The sequence below is a fragment of the Phytophthora sojae genome, assembly GCF_000149755.1.
Source record: "Phytophthora sojae unplaced genomic scaffold PHYSOscaffold_4, whole genome shotgun sequence".
NCBI lineage: Eukaryota > Oomycota > Peronosporomycetes > Peronosporales > Peronosporaceae > Phytophthora > Phytophthora sojae.
This window is the reverse complement of record NW_009258118.1, coordinates 2669086-2684628: the sequence shown is the minus strand read 5'-3', so window position 1 is coordinate 2684628 and position 15543 is coordinate 2669086. Positions and strand designations below refer to the sequence as shown.

The 15543-nt window shown below is 53.0% G+C and overlaps 4 protein-coding genes across 4 annotated transcripts; 3 read left to right on the top strand and 1 right to left on the bottom strand.

Moving 5' to 3' along the window:
- Positions 1-232: 232 nt before the first annotated feature.
- PHYSODRAFT_502735 (hypothetical protein) lies at positions 233-6559 on the bottom strand (the record flags this gene model as incomplete). Its single annotated transcript, XM_009528130.1, has 2 exons — positions 233-5779; positions 5846-6559. The coding sequence occupies 2 exons, from the start codon at positions 6557-6559 to the stop codon at positions 233-235; spliced, it is 6261 nt and encodes a 2086-aa protein (XP_009526425.1).
- A 643-nt stretch (positions 6560-7202) lies between these two features.
- PHYSODRAFT_544993 (hypothetical protein) lies at positions 7203-10706 on the top strand (the record flags this gene model as incomplete). Its single annotated transcript, XM_009528129.1, has 6 exons — positions 7203-7820; positions 7900-8073; positions 8156-8349; positions 8425-8542; positions 8622-9569; positions 9705-10706. The coding sequence occupies 6 exons, from the start codon at positions 7203-7205 to the stop codon at positions 10659-10661; spliced, it is 3009 nt and encodes a 1002-aa protein (XP_009526424.1). The 3' UTR covers positions 10662-10706.
- A 357-nt stretch (positions 10707-11063) lies between these two features.
- Positions 11064-11898, top strand: PHYSODRAFT_314739 (hypothetical protein; the record flags this gene model as incomplete). Its single annotated transcript, XM_009528128.1, has 5 exons — positions 11064-11166; positions 11244-11476; positions 11549-11626; positions 11697-11797; positions 11871-11898. The coding sequence occupies 5 exons, from the start codon at positions 11064-11066 to the stop codon at positions 11896-11898; spliced, it is 543 nt and encodes a 180-aa protein (XP_009526423.1).
- A 410-nt stretch (positions 11899-12308) lies between these two features.
- Positions 12309-15032, top strand: PHYSODRAFT_502331 (hypothetical protein; the record flags this gene model as incomplete). The annotated part of the gene is made up of 2 exons (XM_009528127.1): positions 12309-12752; positions 12798-15032. 2 exons carry the CDS (start codon positions 12309-12311, stop codon positions 15030-15032), a joined length of 2679 nt encoding a protein of 892 aa, XP_009526422.1.
- Positions 15033-15543: the final 511 nt, after the last annotated feature.

Genomic DNA, 15543 nt, shown 5'->3' with positions numbered 1-15543 from the left:
TATCAATTTCGAAACTTTCTCCAAGCCAAACACGCGTCCCGAAATACTGTCCAAGGAATGTGCACAGTTCCAAACATCCGCCAAAGCCACAGCTCGGAAAGCAGGAAGCTCGTTATCTGACTCCGACGCTTTTGCAATTGCCTTTGCATACCCGTTAAGTCTGTGCATACGCATACATATATAGAGTTAATACAAGTACTTACAAGGAATCGTAAAATACTACCAACAATACTTACGCAGTTTCCGTTTTTACGAGAAGGTCAGGGTCAGCCAAGGCACATCCAGAGAATATGCCATCGTCTTGAATGAGGTTGCTCGAAGGAACAGCGTGCAGGACGCGCCCGACAAAGAATTGAGTCATGTCTTCGCTGCCTAGCTCCTGGATTACCTCCTTGCAGAATACAACACCAGCCAATCGAGACTCCAACCGACTCGAGTGAGCCATCGAGCATTCTTCTAGGGAAGATACAGGTACTGTGCTGCACAAAAACTTGCCTACATCGGACAAGCATTCCGATATTCCCGTATGGTGTGGTTCCGAGACTGAATCCGAGTTGGTACTCCCACACATTACACATTTCTCCCACCTCCTCAGCAAGAATAGCGTTCTGGTCGAGACAGTTTGTGCTACTGCTTCGTGCGCGCTTAATGCCTTCTCACAGGTCGTAACATGTTGTTCTTCTTGTACTGCCACTTCCGCCGCAAGAAGATCATGAATCAACTTGATACAGCCCACCATATCGTTTTTCTTGAAGGTGACACCCTTGAGCTGGCATAGCTCCGATAGCCTATCCAAATTGTCTGCGTACCGCTCCATCAATTCATCCAAGCTGACTTTATCCATGCACAGGTAGTGCCATTCATTGACGAGCTGTACTTGCCGCAGCATCCACCGCTCCAACTTCCCCAGTTCAATTCCAATCCGACCGAAAAGTGCTTTTTTGCTATCTTCGGGCAGAGCTGTTTGGTTTTGCACGCTGTCCAACCACGCATGCAGTTGCCGATAGTTTGAGCGGACGAGTAGAGCTGCAGCAGCTTGCTGCAGCGATTCAGTCCACCGAGCTGTTACATACTGAGGCGGTAAAGTGCGAAGCCGCACATATTTGGAAAGCGTCAAGAAGAATGGCTCGCTTTCCGGCGTCCGGTTGGCGATTTTATCGATGAATTTCCATTTGCCAGACTTCAGAGTTCTGCAAGTAGAAGCTGTCAAGTTGAATAACTGGTGCTGCATTGACCACGGCTGGCATGATTTCTCAACACTTTGAAGAGGAAGGCCACGCAAAAGTTTGTCTCCAATCACACTGCAGGCATTTGCTACAGCACACCCGAGCTCAGGGATCCACGATGTACGTGGGTTATCATACAGCCCACGTACTGTGCATTTAAGACCCCATCGCTGTTTATCCCCGGTCCCACTACGACCTTGAGTAGTAGCGCACAACATGACCGTCGCAGTATCGCCTACTATCGTAAGACCACCAGCGGGCCAGTTTCCACGTGAGTATGAGCCATAGAAGCACCCACCATCTTCGCCAAAACCAACGTCCCCGTAAGATAGACGATCTACTTGATACCAAGCTAACCCAGACGTAATGAAAACGATGTCGGCTTCACCGGATGTTCGGCAGCGCGAGTCGAACTCAAAGTGCAGAACACTCGCACCTGGAATGTGTACTACACGACGAAACACTGGCTGCGTATGGTTGTATGGATGGGGCGTTTCCACTACTTGGTATCCTCCAAAAATGGCTGCATCACTACGTGCCACCTTTGGTTGCCATGCCTCAGACTTGTTCTCATCCGAGCAAACCAGAGTATCCAGCGTCTTCATCAAGGTAACCAAGCAATCGCGAAACCCGTCCGAAAAGTGGTCAGGAAAGTTCGGGATGAAGGCGATAATCATCGGTAAAATCGTTCCAACAACTGACAATCGTAAATTCCAGCAACTTGAGCCCTCGTGACAATGCAGAATGTCCAGTGAACTGTCGAAACATGCCTTTGTGAAGCACTCGAATGTTGCAATTGATTCTAAGACTTGTTGCCCCGCCTCCTTGAGTGAAGTTGTTGGCGTTAGCTCAAGGGTGGCAGCAAGTACTCGAGCGCTGCAATAATTCATAACGGAGTGCAAAGCTTTGCTGACCGGGGTCATGAATGGTAACCCGTCGTCGTCAACAATCCACTTTTCTCGCTGCGCAATTCTACACTCGAGCTTGGACAATTCAAACAGTACCCCCACAAATCTTGAAAACTCGGTGTCCTCTGTTGGCACAAAATCGGCAATCGCAATGCGACCATCGTCCATAGGACTGTAGAGAAGCCTTCTCAGTAGATCCACTTCGCAATCACGCTTAGTTCGCATTACTAAGGTATCGTGTGGCTGTAACAAGATCGCAAAAAACGACTCTGGTAACTGCGGCGGCTTTAGAGAAGTGTGGGGAACCTTTTCTTGCAATGCAGAGCCGATAATGCCCTCGCATGTGGACATGAAAAAATCGGGCCGGTTGTTCAGACAGAAAAGGCTCTTGCGAAGCCCCCAAACCAGCAGGAAATGCGCGGACTTCACAACTTCAGACCGTTCGTGGTGCGACACCGTATCCGTGGACAGATATGTCGAGGTTTGATCGCCGAAGAGCTGGCCTGCGACGTTTCTTAATGAGTGCTCGGTATCTTTGAACAGTTTCTGCGTGGTTTCACCTCCTTGATCGATCTTCACCGTTACACCCGCAAAGTCAAACTCTTGCACAGCCTCCGTCAAAATACATAGCAGATCAGCTATCAGTCGGTTGATACCAACAGGTGCTTTAACCATTGGGGGCCCACCGCTTTCATCACGGTGCCCTTCCTGAGCTGAAAGCTGTTTGCAGTAATAATTGAACGCCTGGATGATTTGAAGGAAACCACTGTCCTCAAAATCGACACAAAACGGAATAATGTGGCCCGGTCGATCCTCTACATGAAGCCTGTCCAACTCGCTCAATCGTGCTCGAATATTCTTCATTCGACGATTTCTTGATTTCGTACCCGATTCAGTGTCCTTGGGCTCGCTCCTTCGGCCATCAGATTGTTTATCAGTTCCAACTGTTTCGCGACCTGTACGGAACAAGATGTCCTGCAGCCCCGCGCGTGGGTGCTTGTACGCTGGAAGAGCTGCACGTTTTCGCGTGAGCTGAGCTATTTGCGCGATAATCACTTTTCCACTATCTGCCAGCGTGTCGCATTGGGTCTCTGCGCACTTTAAGCGTTCGCCTTGCTGGACATGATCCACGTACTCCTCCAAACAGTTTAAATAACCTGAGAACACGAGGATTCGTTTCCGTGTCGTATCCACGCACGTTGGCGATCCAGCAGGAATTCCCTTGAGTAGAATAGGCTTATCTCCAAGCGACGCACCACTCTCCAGTGAGAAAAACCAGGACGCATCGCACGAATTTGCCGCGCTTTTCGTTTTGTCACTGTGTTCCTCTCCGACAGTATACAACCCGGGAGGTGAAACCACGCAGAGCTGTCCGCGTGTAGCGTACCATGTACCGGCGATTAGTAACACTGGGTCGAGGGCCCCTGATTTCGGCGCTGCGGCAAGCACTACACTTGAAACAGTGGGGATGACCATAGGCTCTCGCAGATACGCACCACACGTATGCAGCCACGTAGATGCTTCGTTGAGCTGAAAACCGTTTCTTCTGAGGGCTACCTGGCATTCCTTGTGGGTGTACAGCCCGCGCCAAAATGTAGCAAGATCATTGACCATTTCTTCCTCCGTCTGTTTCGCTTGCTTTTCTTTCTCTTTCTTCTTTTTCTTCAGTGAAGCCTCCCTTTCACTTTCCTCAAATAATGAGGTATCGACGGAGGAGAAAGGGTCTGTACTCTCAGTTGACATCGAAGTCGTGAGACGAGATTCTGTTGCATCTCCCACAGCAGGTTCAGCATCAGATCCAGGAGCCACACTATCTGAGGTAGTTTCCGCGCTGGTGGAAGTACCGTCCTCAGCATGAGCGGCTTCCGAAGTTGGAATACTGACTGGTTTGTCGATCACCGTGGCAAACAAACACGATTCACACAAATCGAAGTCACACCCAGCGGTGCACCGGTAGCGTTTCGGTGAGTTGTCCCCAAAGCAGTTAGACATACCTCCGTCGCACATCCAAGACGTCTTGGAAGTACACAACGTAACGGTATGGGAGTGAAGTGCAGAAAGAGTCTCCACGCCACTCTGGCTATCCGCTTCTCCGTTACCTCCACTAGAACCTTGTTTCCGCTGATCCCCCGACGGCGTTAGATCCAAGAAGAGGTCGATATCGGGCTCTTCCAGATTCATGATGGACGTAATCGCATCAACCTTGTGTCGGTATAGCACGAACTGGTGGCGAGGTAGTGGTTCGGGCTCGTTCTCACGAACAACTTCCTTGGATACCCTCCCTTTGTTAGTTTGTCGGGAACTGGTATCATTGGGAAGTGGCTTCCGCTCAAGAGCTTGGCCATCCTTTTCAACCACTATATACAAGTCGTAGCATCCTTCGGCTCCCCAGCGATAAGTATTGACGCGCTGATTCTTGTCCCATCGCACTGTTACTCCACTGCCTTTTACACCTCCCCACGTGCTAATACGCTCGACCGTGCCGGGACTACCCTTTTCGCCATCTTGATTAGACCACTTCCAGTCAGGCCCACGAACGACGCGATCTCCCACTTGAATGGTGGCGACGTCAGGCGATGGAGGTGGGGTTATCGGATCGTTATCGCTTTTTCCGAGTACGGCGCTCACAATTTCACTCACTGGAGTTGACTTTCTCGACTTGTGCGTGCGGCTTCGATGCTTGCGACTGCCACTTGATTTGCTTGACGAAGGCTTTTTGTAGGTATCGATGCAGCGAATTGTGAAGAGGTCAACACCATCCGTAACCATGGCATAGACGCTACTTTCGGTTGTACCTTTTCCGATCAGAGAACGGTTTGGAGCCAAAACGAGTTCCTGCACATTTTGCAGGTCAGTAGTTCGGATGCGATCCACCCGGTGGCCAGGCATAACAATTGTGCGGCAGTAGAGCGAATCACCAATGCAACATAGCCACGATCGCTCCGCATCGCGGCTGCGGACATACTCCTTGTTGTGCGCGTACACGAAATCGCGCACAGTTGTTCCATTTCCGGTACCAATCTTGAAAAGTCCCGACCGCCCGTAGATATACAAGTACAACCCATCTGTCGCAATAGCATCGCTTGTAGAAGGTTGGTAGGAGCAAACCTTCCACTGGGCGGCTAAATCTCGAGGATACGTAGCCGCAAGAGTAGGCTCTGCAATGTGCTTTGCCAACCGCGAGCAATACAAATCCAAAAGCGAGCGCATCTCAGGACGAATCGATGTTTCTTCATCTGAAAACTTGTCGCCGATGTAGGTAGTTTGCCCCATCTGGACAAAGAGCAACGCCGCTCTGCTCAAAAGCGTAAATGATTGTAACTGGATGCCCATCCCAAGCAACCCAAGCAGCCCAGCAAAGGCAGACTCCGATATTTCTGACGCCGTCTCCGATCTCTGCTCATTTTCTGAGAGTTCCAGCAACTCTGTGACCTCAGCAGCAAACGTGTTGACGTCGATGGGCTCATATACTAAACTTGTTTCAGGCAGCTCGGCAAGGCGAGTCAAAAACTCGATAGCGGCATCAGTGTCGTGATGCCATTGAAGTGGACTTCTGTAAGGCAGGTGCGGCCACTTCCTCGGGAATAACTTCGGTACAGTCGTCTCCACCGCGCCCTCCTTCTGAGACGCAAAAAGAAGTGATTGCTTCGTGGAGATCTTAACTTTACCACCTGGTCCGTCGCCAGCACCATCAGCTGCAGAAATGTCCACTTTAGCCGTTGCCAGCAATTCATACCCCGGTCCGTTCTCCAGTGCCCGCAAGTAGCACACCCGCATAAACTCACTTTGCTTGCGGTACCGGTACGCATTCGCGCAGTGTATGCGACGTGTGAATGCTGCAATGGCGCGTCTCGCCTTACGATACTGCCTTTGTTGCCTTGTGGACAGCTTCGACGTCTGCGTCCAATCAGCTTCTTCTCCATCTCCTACGGGCCTCGGTGGCGGCGCGTACAGATCCCGGAACGGCTCGAAAATCTGCTCAAACGTAGCAGGTCCAACACCGGGCACTTTCGTTCCCGCCGTAGCTGCAGCGGATGCATTCTGAGCCTCTGCATCTCCCTCCGTGGTGGAATCCTTCCTCTCTCGAGCCTTGACCTTCTCCTCCTCCTCTTCTTCAAGCTCGAAGTCGTCCAGTGAGTCATAATCTTCGTCGCTGTCGCTGAGGCCGTCTTCCTGGAGACTCTCGAGCTCCGAGGCGATGCTGCCATTGAGCAGCTGGCTTAGTCTGCGCGACGTGCGCCTGGAGACGACGCTGCTGGCTCGGCGTCGACGTCTGGCGCGGCGCAGGCGACTGGTCTCGCTGCTGTCGCTGTCGCTGCTGCTGCTGCTCGCGTCGTCGGTGCGGATCTCGTTGGTGCCCAGTACCACGTCCTCGTTGAAGAAGTGGAAGGTCTCCTCCGTCTCCACGAAGCGTCTGGGCGGCATGGATCCAAACAGCGAGCGAGCCAAAGAGAGCGATAGAGCTTCTTTCCTTTTGCCTTCCTTCCTTTCTTTGTTTCTGCTTTTGGGGGGGGGGCGTTTCGTATTCAGTCCCCGCGCCAGGAGAGGGAGGCGGTCGGAGCGTTTGACGACGACTCTCTCCTGTCCTGCAGCGCAGCGCAGAGATAAGGAAGAGGGCGGTGGGTACACTTCCTCCCTCTACGTCGCGAGCTTTTGCGGTTCTGCCAGAAGCTTTTCTTTTGTGTAAGATTATCAGTCTACCATTTGTGTGTACCACATGTATGTGTATGTACCACACATCAATGTTACTTCATGCGCACAGGCATCACCAAGTTTCGAGATGGACCCGCCTCCTCCGCCGCCGCCTTCCTCCTCCCCTTCCTCGGCGGCTCCGCCCCCACCGCCGCCCCCGGGGCCTCCTCCCGCTCCCTCGGCGACCAGCACGCCACCCAGTTCGTCCAAGTCGCACGCGGCGTCGCCGTCCTCCACGCCCCCGCCCAGCAATACCAGCAGCAGTAGCAGTAGCAGCAACAATGCGGCGCCGACACCGCACTCCAAGCTGCTGAACCACCTGCCGCTGGACGCCCCCGACGAGCTGGACCGCAAGTGGTACGCGCACTTCTACCACATGCAGAAGACCATCCAGGGCAAGGACGAGGCCGCCGCGCTCGCCGTGCTCAAGCAGCAGCCGGCCGAGGGCGTCGCGCCGCTGCCGTTCCAGCCGGACATCGCGCTGCTCTACGCCGTGGTGACGGAGCCCACGCTGGCCAAGCAGTACCTCCGGTATCTGACGGCTGTGGCCGCCACGGACAGCTACAAGAACTGCATGGGCTGGCTGCAGAAGCTCATCGATCTCAAGTTCGTCAAGCTGCTGGTCGGGTGCCGCAGTCAGTTACTGTGGCTTGTGAGGGAGCTGGTGCATCTCAATGCGCCGGGGGTGGACAAGGTGATTGTCTGCTTGATGAGGTACCTGACCGGAGGAGATCCGAGTCGGACGACGGTCTGGCTGGCGTCGTCGATCATCCGGATATTGATCGAGCACGAGGCTTGGCTGCTGTCGTGCTCGAGTTTGATCCCTTTCGTGTTCCATACGTTCGCGAGAATCTCGTTGGATCATACAGCCTCGCAACATGCAAACTTGTTGAAGCAGGAGGTGGAGCTGTGCACTACGCTGTGGAACCGTCGGCAGGCGGATGTGGCTCAGCTTGGACGGGAAATTGTGCGCGTGCTCAGTGATGCCAAGGATGTAAGTACCCCCCTGTATTTTGTGTATTTTTCCCCTTTGCATCGTATTAATGAGTGAGTTTGGTCATGCTGGAATGCAGATCCCCGGAATGAACGCACTCTGGAAGCAATTGCGGAACGTTCGTGATACTGCAGAACCGGACAAGGACGTTACGGTGTACTCTGTTGCACAATTGATGGCTATTCCGACCCCTCCAAGATATCTCGCCTATCGTTTGAACCCCAAAATGGAGGAGTATCTTCTCTTTATGATGGTACGTGCAATCAATCATCATTGCGGATGGCAAGTAGATTTTATGATCGCTAATTTGCTGGACTACCCGTTTTTCTGTATAGGAACGCGTTCAAGCTGGATCCGTGACGCGCTACCAAAAGTGGTTTTCGTCTCAATTTTTGAGCAGTCCTGGATCGGATGCTCTAGTCCCCGACCTTGTGCGCTACATCTGTGCCGTGTATCATCCTTCAAATCAAGTTCTGAGCTCCAAGGTGACACCACGCTACCACATTCTTGGGTGGCTCTACCTTCTCTGGTACGTCAGTCTTTCCCTTTATGTCCTCTCGGTATCATGTTAGCTGACATATGTCCGGGCATTTTATTTGAACAGCCACGGCAGTAAGACGCCAAGCGTGTTGGCCCGAGTACAGCTTGCCATGTTCTTCGACTATTTGTACTTCAAGCCATCGGACAACATTATGGCAGTGGAACCGGCGATTTTGTTGATGGTGCGTAATGGAAGGTGTGCATATTCCGGATGATGGATGGCGATATTGACTGAAGTTGCGTGGTGTTATGGTTTGCCAGGTGAAATCACTGAAGAGTCATCCGATGGTGACGCTCGCCATGATTCAATTCCTTGTCTTTGCTGTTGAAAAGTTTGCAGCATCAGCTATTAACCGGAAGCTGATGCAGAAGGGCGTGTCGACAGCGTTCGCGATGATTTTGAAGCTCGGTGTTGTGCCGTCAATCCTTCCACTTCAGACGTTCCCCATGCTGCAGTCGAGTGCCCCAGAATTGCAATCAGAGCTTCACCGAATCTTTCCGGAGCATTTCCCCTCTGCAGAGAACGCCAACAAGGCTCAAGCGCAAGCGTCCCACCCAAGTCCTCTTTCAAGTTCTGGCGGCAGCCCTGCCAGGTCTCCGGGTCCAAGCTCATCGCCTGCCAGACAGTCTCCAATCAGGCAATCGCCCGTCCATCAGTCTCCTGTTCGGTCGCCGGTTCGACAGTCGCCGGTGCGCAGCAGCCCAATTGGAGCAGGAAGCCCGGTCACGTCGCCGCTACGCTCGCAAAGTCCTACACATTCCGACTCCAGCATGAGTGGTGTCGGGGCGCCGTCCGACACGAACTCTCTCGGCGCGTTATCATTTTTGCCTGACAATCAGCAACCGGTACATGGTACAGCAGAGATGCCTGCGCCAAACGACACGCCTGCTGCTACACCAACACCCGCCATCTCGAAGCAGCCGCTGGTTGACATCCCGGAAACCTTGATTGCTCTGGGAGGTGACGACATCAAGCACTTCCAACAAACGATGCCTGACCCATGTTCACGCCCAACTGAAAGTTTTTTGGAGTGCTTGAACGACATTTTAATTTCTTGGATTCGGCAGGATAATGCCGTCGAAATCGCCGCTCCACTGGGCTCGTTCCTGCATTCCTCGCTGGAAAGGATAATCGTGTCGTCTCGAATTGCTCTGAGTGACTCCCCCAAGGCTACGTCTGCTGGCGTGTTTGATTCAATGCTGGACCAAGTTCTCAGCGAATCCCCGGAACTCTTCGTTCCATTTTTGAAGGCGATGTACGCACGAGATGTCACGATTTCCTACCGCCTCCTTGCCTTTTGCTGTTCGAGAAGTGGTACGAAGAGCCCCGATGCTGCTCTGAAGCCATATTCTGCATTCGTCGAGTCAATTGGTGGCAATTTGGCGCAAAACATAATGAAGGACTTGAACCTGAGCCAGCAGATCGATGATGCTCGAGTTCAAGCATGCGCTCTATTGGGGAAGACGGTGCCTGCAAGTGTGTCGAAGGACGAAATGGATGCCGTGAGTGCTACGACACTTTTTGTATGCCCTTACTTGTTTGCAAACATGGAGCACCCGTTCCTGTCCAAGCTCCTGGGTCGCAGCGAAGCGCTTGTCCAGCTGCTTCTTGGACTGGTCACTCCCGCTATGCTCAACGCCCTGTGCACTCGTGTCGTTATGCGTGAGTTTGCCATTTTCAAGAACCGTCTAGCAAACATCGTGCTTTCGTCGCTGCAGTGGACATCGTGGGAGCAATACGGTATGTGGGATCTGGTGGTGGCGGAGCTTCAGTCAGGGCGATCTGCTGTAGCCGAGAAGGATATGATGGCAGCGGCACGCAAGGTGCTCGCCTGTGTCAACCCGAAGGAGAGCCCAGAGACGATGACAGGGCTGCTCAAGTGTCTAATCCACTTCAGCCCCGACATGACCGTGCTACGGAGCGTGTTCAAGCTCCCCGACACGTACGACGACTTCCCGTTTGCAGTATTAGCGTGCTGGATGAACAAGTTCCCGGACGTGGTCACAGGCCACGTCCGCAGCTCTCTGGAAAGCGCGGGCGACAGCGACCTCTCCAAGGACAAGACGCTGTCCGAGCTGGTACGAAAGTTGGACCGCCTGCAAGAGCTGCAAAGCCGTCGCACCCCCAAGACTGGAGAGCTCGCTGTGCTCAAGGACCAAACTATCACCTCGGCCTTGAAGAAGCTGCTGCAACGATCCGACGCCTCATCTGCCGCCAGCGACTTTTACGCATTGCGAGCAGTGTTATTCAATGAGGAGCCTCCGCACAAGAAGCAGCGCCTCGCAGGAGACAGCAACTAATGCCTTAGGCAGTGCAAACACATGGGTAAATATCTTCTGAACGTTACGTTGCAGTCGCCTGTTTTTTCAACTTCGACTTGACCTCCCTGCCACGTCAGTCGCGCCCATGCTACACAAAAAGCGTACTTAGCACAGTAAAGTTCGAGTACTGGTACTAATTCTTTAGACTGCCCGAATATACTGCTTTAACACTATTAGATGACTAAATTAAGATAGAAAACAGCCAATCAGAGAAGCCAATCGGGCTCTCATGGCTTCATTGTAATTTACTGATTGATGCGGCCTTGGCTACATGTACTTACCCAGTTAAGTTCTAAAACTCTCCCACAATCGGCCACACTACCGAGAAGGACAGCGAAGAGGAGGAGGGCGCGCGCGTACGTCAATCGAGCCGAGGCAGCCATGGGGATCGCCATGTCCAAGGTATTCGCGGCGCTGTTCGGCAGCAAAGAGGTGCGCATCCTCATCCTGGGGCTCGACAACGCCGGCAAGACCACAATTCTCTGTACGTACGAGAGGAGGGGAGCGCTACAACCCGAGGAATTGCTCTACCATTGCTAATAATTAACGGGGCGTGTGCAGACCGCCTGCAGGCCGACGAGATTGAGCAGACGGTGCCCACGATCGGCTTCAACATGGAGACGCTGCAGTACAAGAACATCAAGTTCCAGGTCTGGGACCTGGGCGGCCAGACGAGCATCCGGCCCTACTGGCGATGCTACTACCCCAACACGGACGCCATCATCTACGTCGTGGACTCGGCCGACGTCGACCGTCTCAATATTGCAAAGCAGGAGCTGCACGCCATGCTCGAGGTGGGTGGAGGTTGAGTTTTGAGAGGACTCTGGATTGCTCTTGACTCAAGTCTCTGGTGGTGCAATTGACAGGAGGAAGAGTTGAAGGACTCGATCCTGCTCGTGTTCGCCAATAAGCAGGACCAGAAGGGGGCACTGAACGCTGCTCAGGTGCGTTATGTGCTATTTTCTGGGACGTAATTGATGGCATTTGCTGATGGTGTTCGATCTGTCGCCGTAGATTTCGGAGGCAATGGGGCTCTCAGATATCCGCAACCGGCAGTGGTCTATTAAGGAGACCACCGCAACACAAGGATCCGGTCTTTTCGAAGGCTTCGACTGGTGAGATTGCGTTGCTTTGAAGTGATGGTGTCGAATTGATGGCATTGTTATCTAACGTGATGGTTGTTGATAGGATCGTAACGTGCATAAAGGGCGAGTAGGCGTGTCATTCTTGAAGGCACGTACTGCACTCAAATGCGTTGCCAAGGCATCTCAAGAGATGAGCAAACACCAAGTGCAAGTCTGTTTGTCTGGGTCTTCGGTGCAAGCTTGTCCACCCAGCACATTTGAGGTGCAGATCGTCGCATGATCGGTCGTTAGCTATAGAAGGGGAAGAGAAGAAACGTGGATTTCGTGGAGGTGAAGAGAGCAGCCGGGTAGCGAGGAAAGTTAGTATGCTGGCTTGGACAGATCGTCGGGCGCCAGCAGGATATGGATCGAGGTGAGGAATTTTGCATGAAAATACACTGGTGTACACACCGACCGTTTGTAGTTTTTGGCTGTAGACGTCTCTTGAGAGCAGGGTGGCGACTGTTTGTGCGCTCAGTGTACTCGACTTCGGGGCATGACGATGAACAGTGGCGGGGGAGATGCCGTCTGGTACGGCCCACCGGAGAGTTGGCCGACTGAGCACTGCCGCGTGCTGTACGCCATCAGCAGGTACGCGCAACAGGCTCGCAATGTTCAATCGAAGGAGACGTGGATCCGCCAAGTGGCTCTGCTTGTGCTGCTCTATGAGGGCATCAATGCTGGAATCCTGCCTTTCGACTACTCGCCTAGTCTCATGTGGCTCACGTACAAGAAACACACCGACCGCCGGTGGCTGCGGATCTCTCAAGAGGCCAAGTCCGTGATCGATGATCTCTGGGAAGCCAAGCTCGTGAATGGAATCAAACTTTCGTCGGTCGACTACCAGCCGGTTACTGCGTACCAAGCCTCGTTTCGTGGATTATCGATCGTGGAGCAGATGCCGGAGCAGCTAAAGCGGGAGACCAACGAGTTCCTTTACGCTCCTGTTCGAACATCCCGGACCGATGCAGGAGCCGAAGACATCCCAAAGCCGCCACAATTGCTCTACGTACGCTACGACGGCTCGGATTTCCATCTCGTGACGAGGGACCAGTCTTACACTCGAGTGAGCACCGTCACTGAGTGTGAGGACGTGTCATACGTATCGTCGCCTTACATTCCGTCGTGCCTTCGCTCCAGCACCAGTTACCTCGTTGATCCTACAAGTAACAAGCTGCGAGCGACTGAGTCTGCGCGCGGCTACAACATGATGACTAAAGAGGCAAAGCAGAGCATCGTACTCTCACAGGTCCACGCGCTTGTTGGCGAGTGGCTGCCGTTTGGTGCCAACCAGATATCGGCTCTCAATGAGCGTCTTGGAGCCATGGAGCGGTGCCAAGGAGGCCTCTTCAGCTCTAAACTCGATCTCCAGCCCACGGAGACGCACTTCGAAGTGACCCCGGGGCTCACGCAGGTCAAGATTCTGGACTTCGACGCCATTCGCTTTATCAACTTTGAGGCTGAGATCAACTTTCCGGAGAGTGACGGCGTTATCCAAGTCGAGAACTTCGGAATGCACTTGCACGTGAGTGGGGCGGTGCTGTACGGCGTCAAGATTGATGCCATTATGAACCACACAGAGCGTTCGATCCCGCTGGACTTGCTGGCACGACTTCTAGTTGACGTTCACCAAGACAGTTCGGGTATCATCAAGGACTTGCTTTCGCGCTACCAGCTCAGTGTGCTGGACATGCTCTTCATGGGCAAAGCGGATCAGCGGAACAAGTATAATCTCATTACGGCTGCGGGGATCGAACCCAAGTTGCCAGCCTGCAAGTACTTAGACAAGGGTGAGCGCGAGAATGAGCTGAAGCAGGTCCTGGGCGAAATCTACGCCTGCTACGACATTACGCGGGATGACGTGCTATTCCTCGGACGTGACGGATGTCTTCTCAGTGGTCCAGGAGCAGAGCGCTACGAATCGTTGCTGACCACGTTCATGGGACTTAACAGCCGCGAAATCTTCATCCGGAATTTTTTTGTGCGCACCTTCGTGCTGAACGACATGCTGACAAGCCTTCGCAAGTCCATTCGCAACTACCGCAAGCTTGGTGAGCACACGCTGAAAACTGTGAAGAAGTCTCTGAGTGATGCTGCACGGCACATGATCCTGCTTATTGAGTGCCTGCAGTACCTTCTGGAGTCCGTGGAGGCTCTCGAGTTGCCTCCTGTACCCGTCGATATCGCCGGCTCGAAGATTTACAAGTGCTTGCAACTACTGGAGCGCAAGAACAGCGTGATCGTGCGATGCAAAGATTCCATCAAGCTCATTGAGCGCCTTCGAACTCAACTTGATACGCTGATCACCAAGTTTGAGGGCATTTCGAGACTCCAGCTGACGTACGTCTCTCAAGGATTCGACATCAACATCCGGCGGCTGACAGAGTCGCTTCGTGTTCGCGATGAACTTGAACGCAATCTGGAAATCATCCGCATGATCTTCGCCGGTAATCTCTCTTTTGAAGTGATCGATCGACTAAGCGGCGGTACGTTCAACGTACCGAATCCGACGTGGTTTATAGACTGGATCAAGAAGCCGATCATTGATGCGCCGCTCGCCTTTCTGGTGATCAACCTCGTTTGGTTCGCCATTGTTTGGATTGCGCTGCAGGCGTGGCTTGACCACCGCGTATTTGAGAATGGCGCGACGCTAGTGATTCGAGCTCACACAGACAAGCGCATCAACCTCACGCAATTACGTCGGATGCTCAAGAAGAGGAATGTTCGGTTCGGTGCGTTCGAGTACGAGGCGAGTGGTCGACCGGAGATGCAGAGCTACCGGTGGGAGGAGCCTGGCTTCCCGACCAAGGACTCGACAACGCACGTGCAGGTCGTGGTCGATGAGAAGCAGAAGCTGCTACGATCCATCCGCCTTCAGATCTCCTGTCCGCTGGACGAGTCGGTGCCGATTCACTCGCGTCGGCGCAGCGTGCGCAATATGCTGCGGCAGAACTCAGGCACAATTCGTCGGACGTCTCGTCGCCTGCATCCCGCTCCGTCTTCAGTCACAGTGGTGGAGAACAACATTCTCGAGCAGTTCTCGGTCATTTTGCGGACAGAAGGGGTCTACCAGGAGCGCCACGTCCCGCTCGCGCGCCTCGGCAGCCAGATCAATTTATTAGCGCTGGCCGGGGATTTCGCTGAGCACAACTATAACCAAGATGTCAGTCGCACTCGGCGTCGACGAGGAGCTGTAGATACAGCAGTGGTCTCCAAAGACGATTGAAATGCTGAAGTTGAAGTTTGGCATAACATCGTGTAGCCATTTCGGTGATTTTGCTACGTTACAAATCAGAATGGTACAGATCCAAATTTCATTCACCAAGCGGCATGGACCCTTAGCGAAAAGGCTTAGTAAAGACTACCCTGACAATGCATATTCTGTGGGGATAATACGTAGCAGAATTCAAGCGCGGCCTTTAGTGGTGAGGGTTGAAAAGCTTCAGCTTGAACTCATGCTTCGCTCTTTCGCATTGGAGATCGCTGCCATGCCACACTTGCATGCCATACTTGAACACGAAATTTCGAAGTTACCATCCAAGGACGGAGCTAGAGCGTTTAGGGGGGGGGGGGGTCTGCAATTGAGAATTGATATTGCGGCGTCGTCCGCAGTACAGCATTGCAAGAAAAAAAAAACATTGTACGGCGGATAGAGCAAGATACTTTTCCAAGCACAAGTTGTCACTTAAAACAGGCAACTTACCCCCCCCCCCCCCATTCTGGAACCACTAAAAACT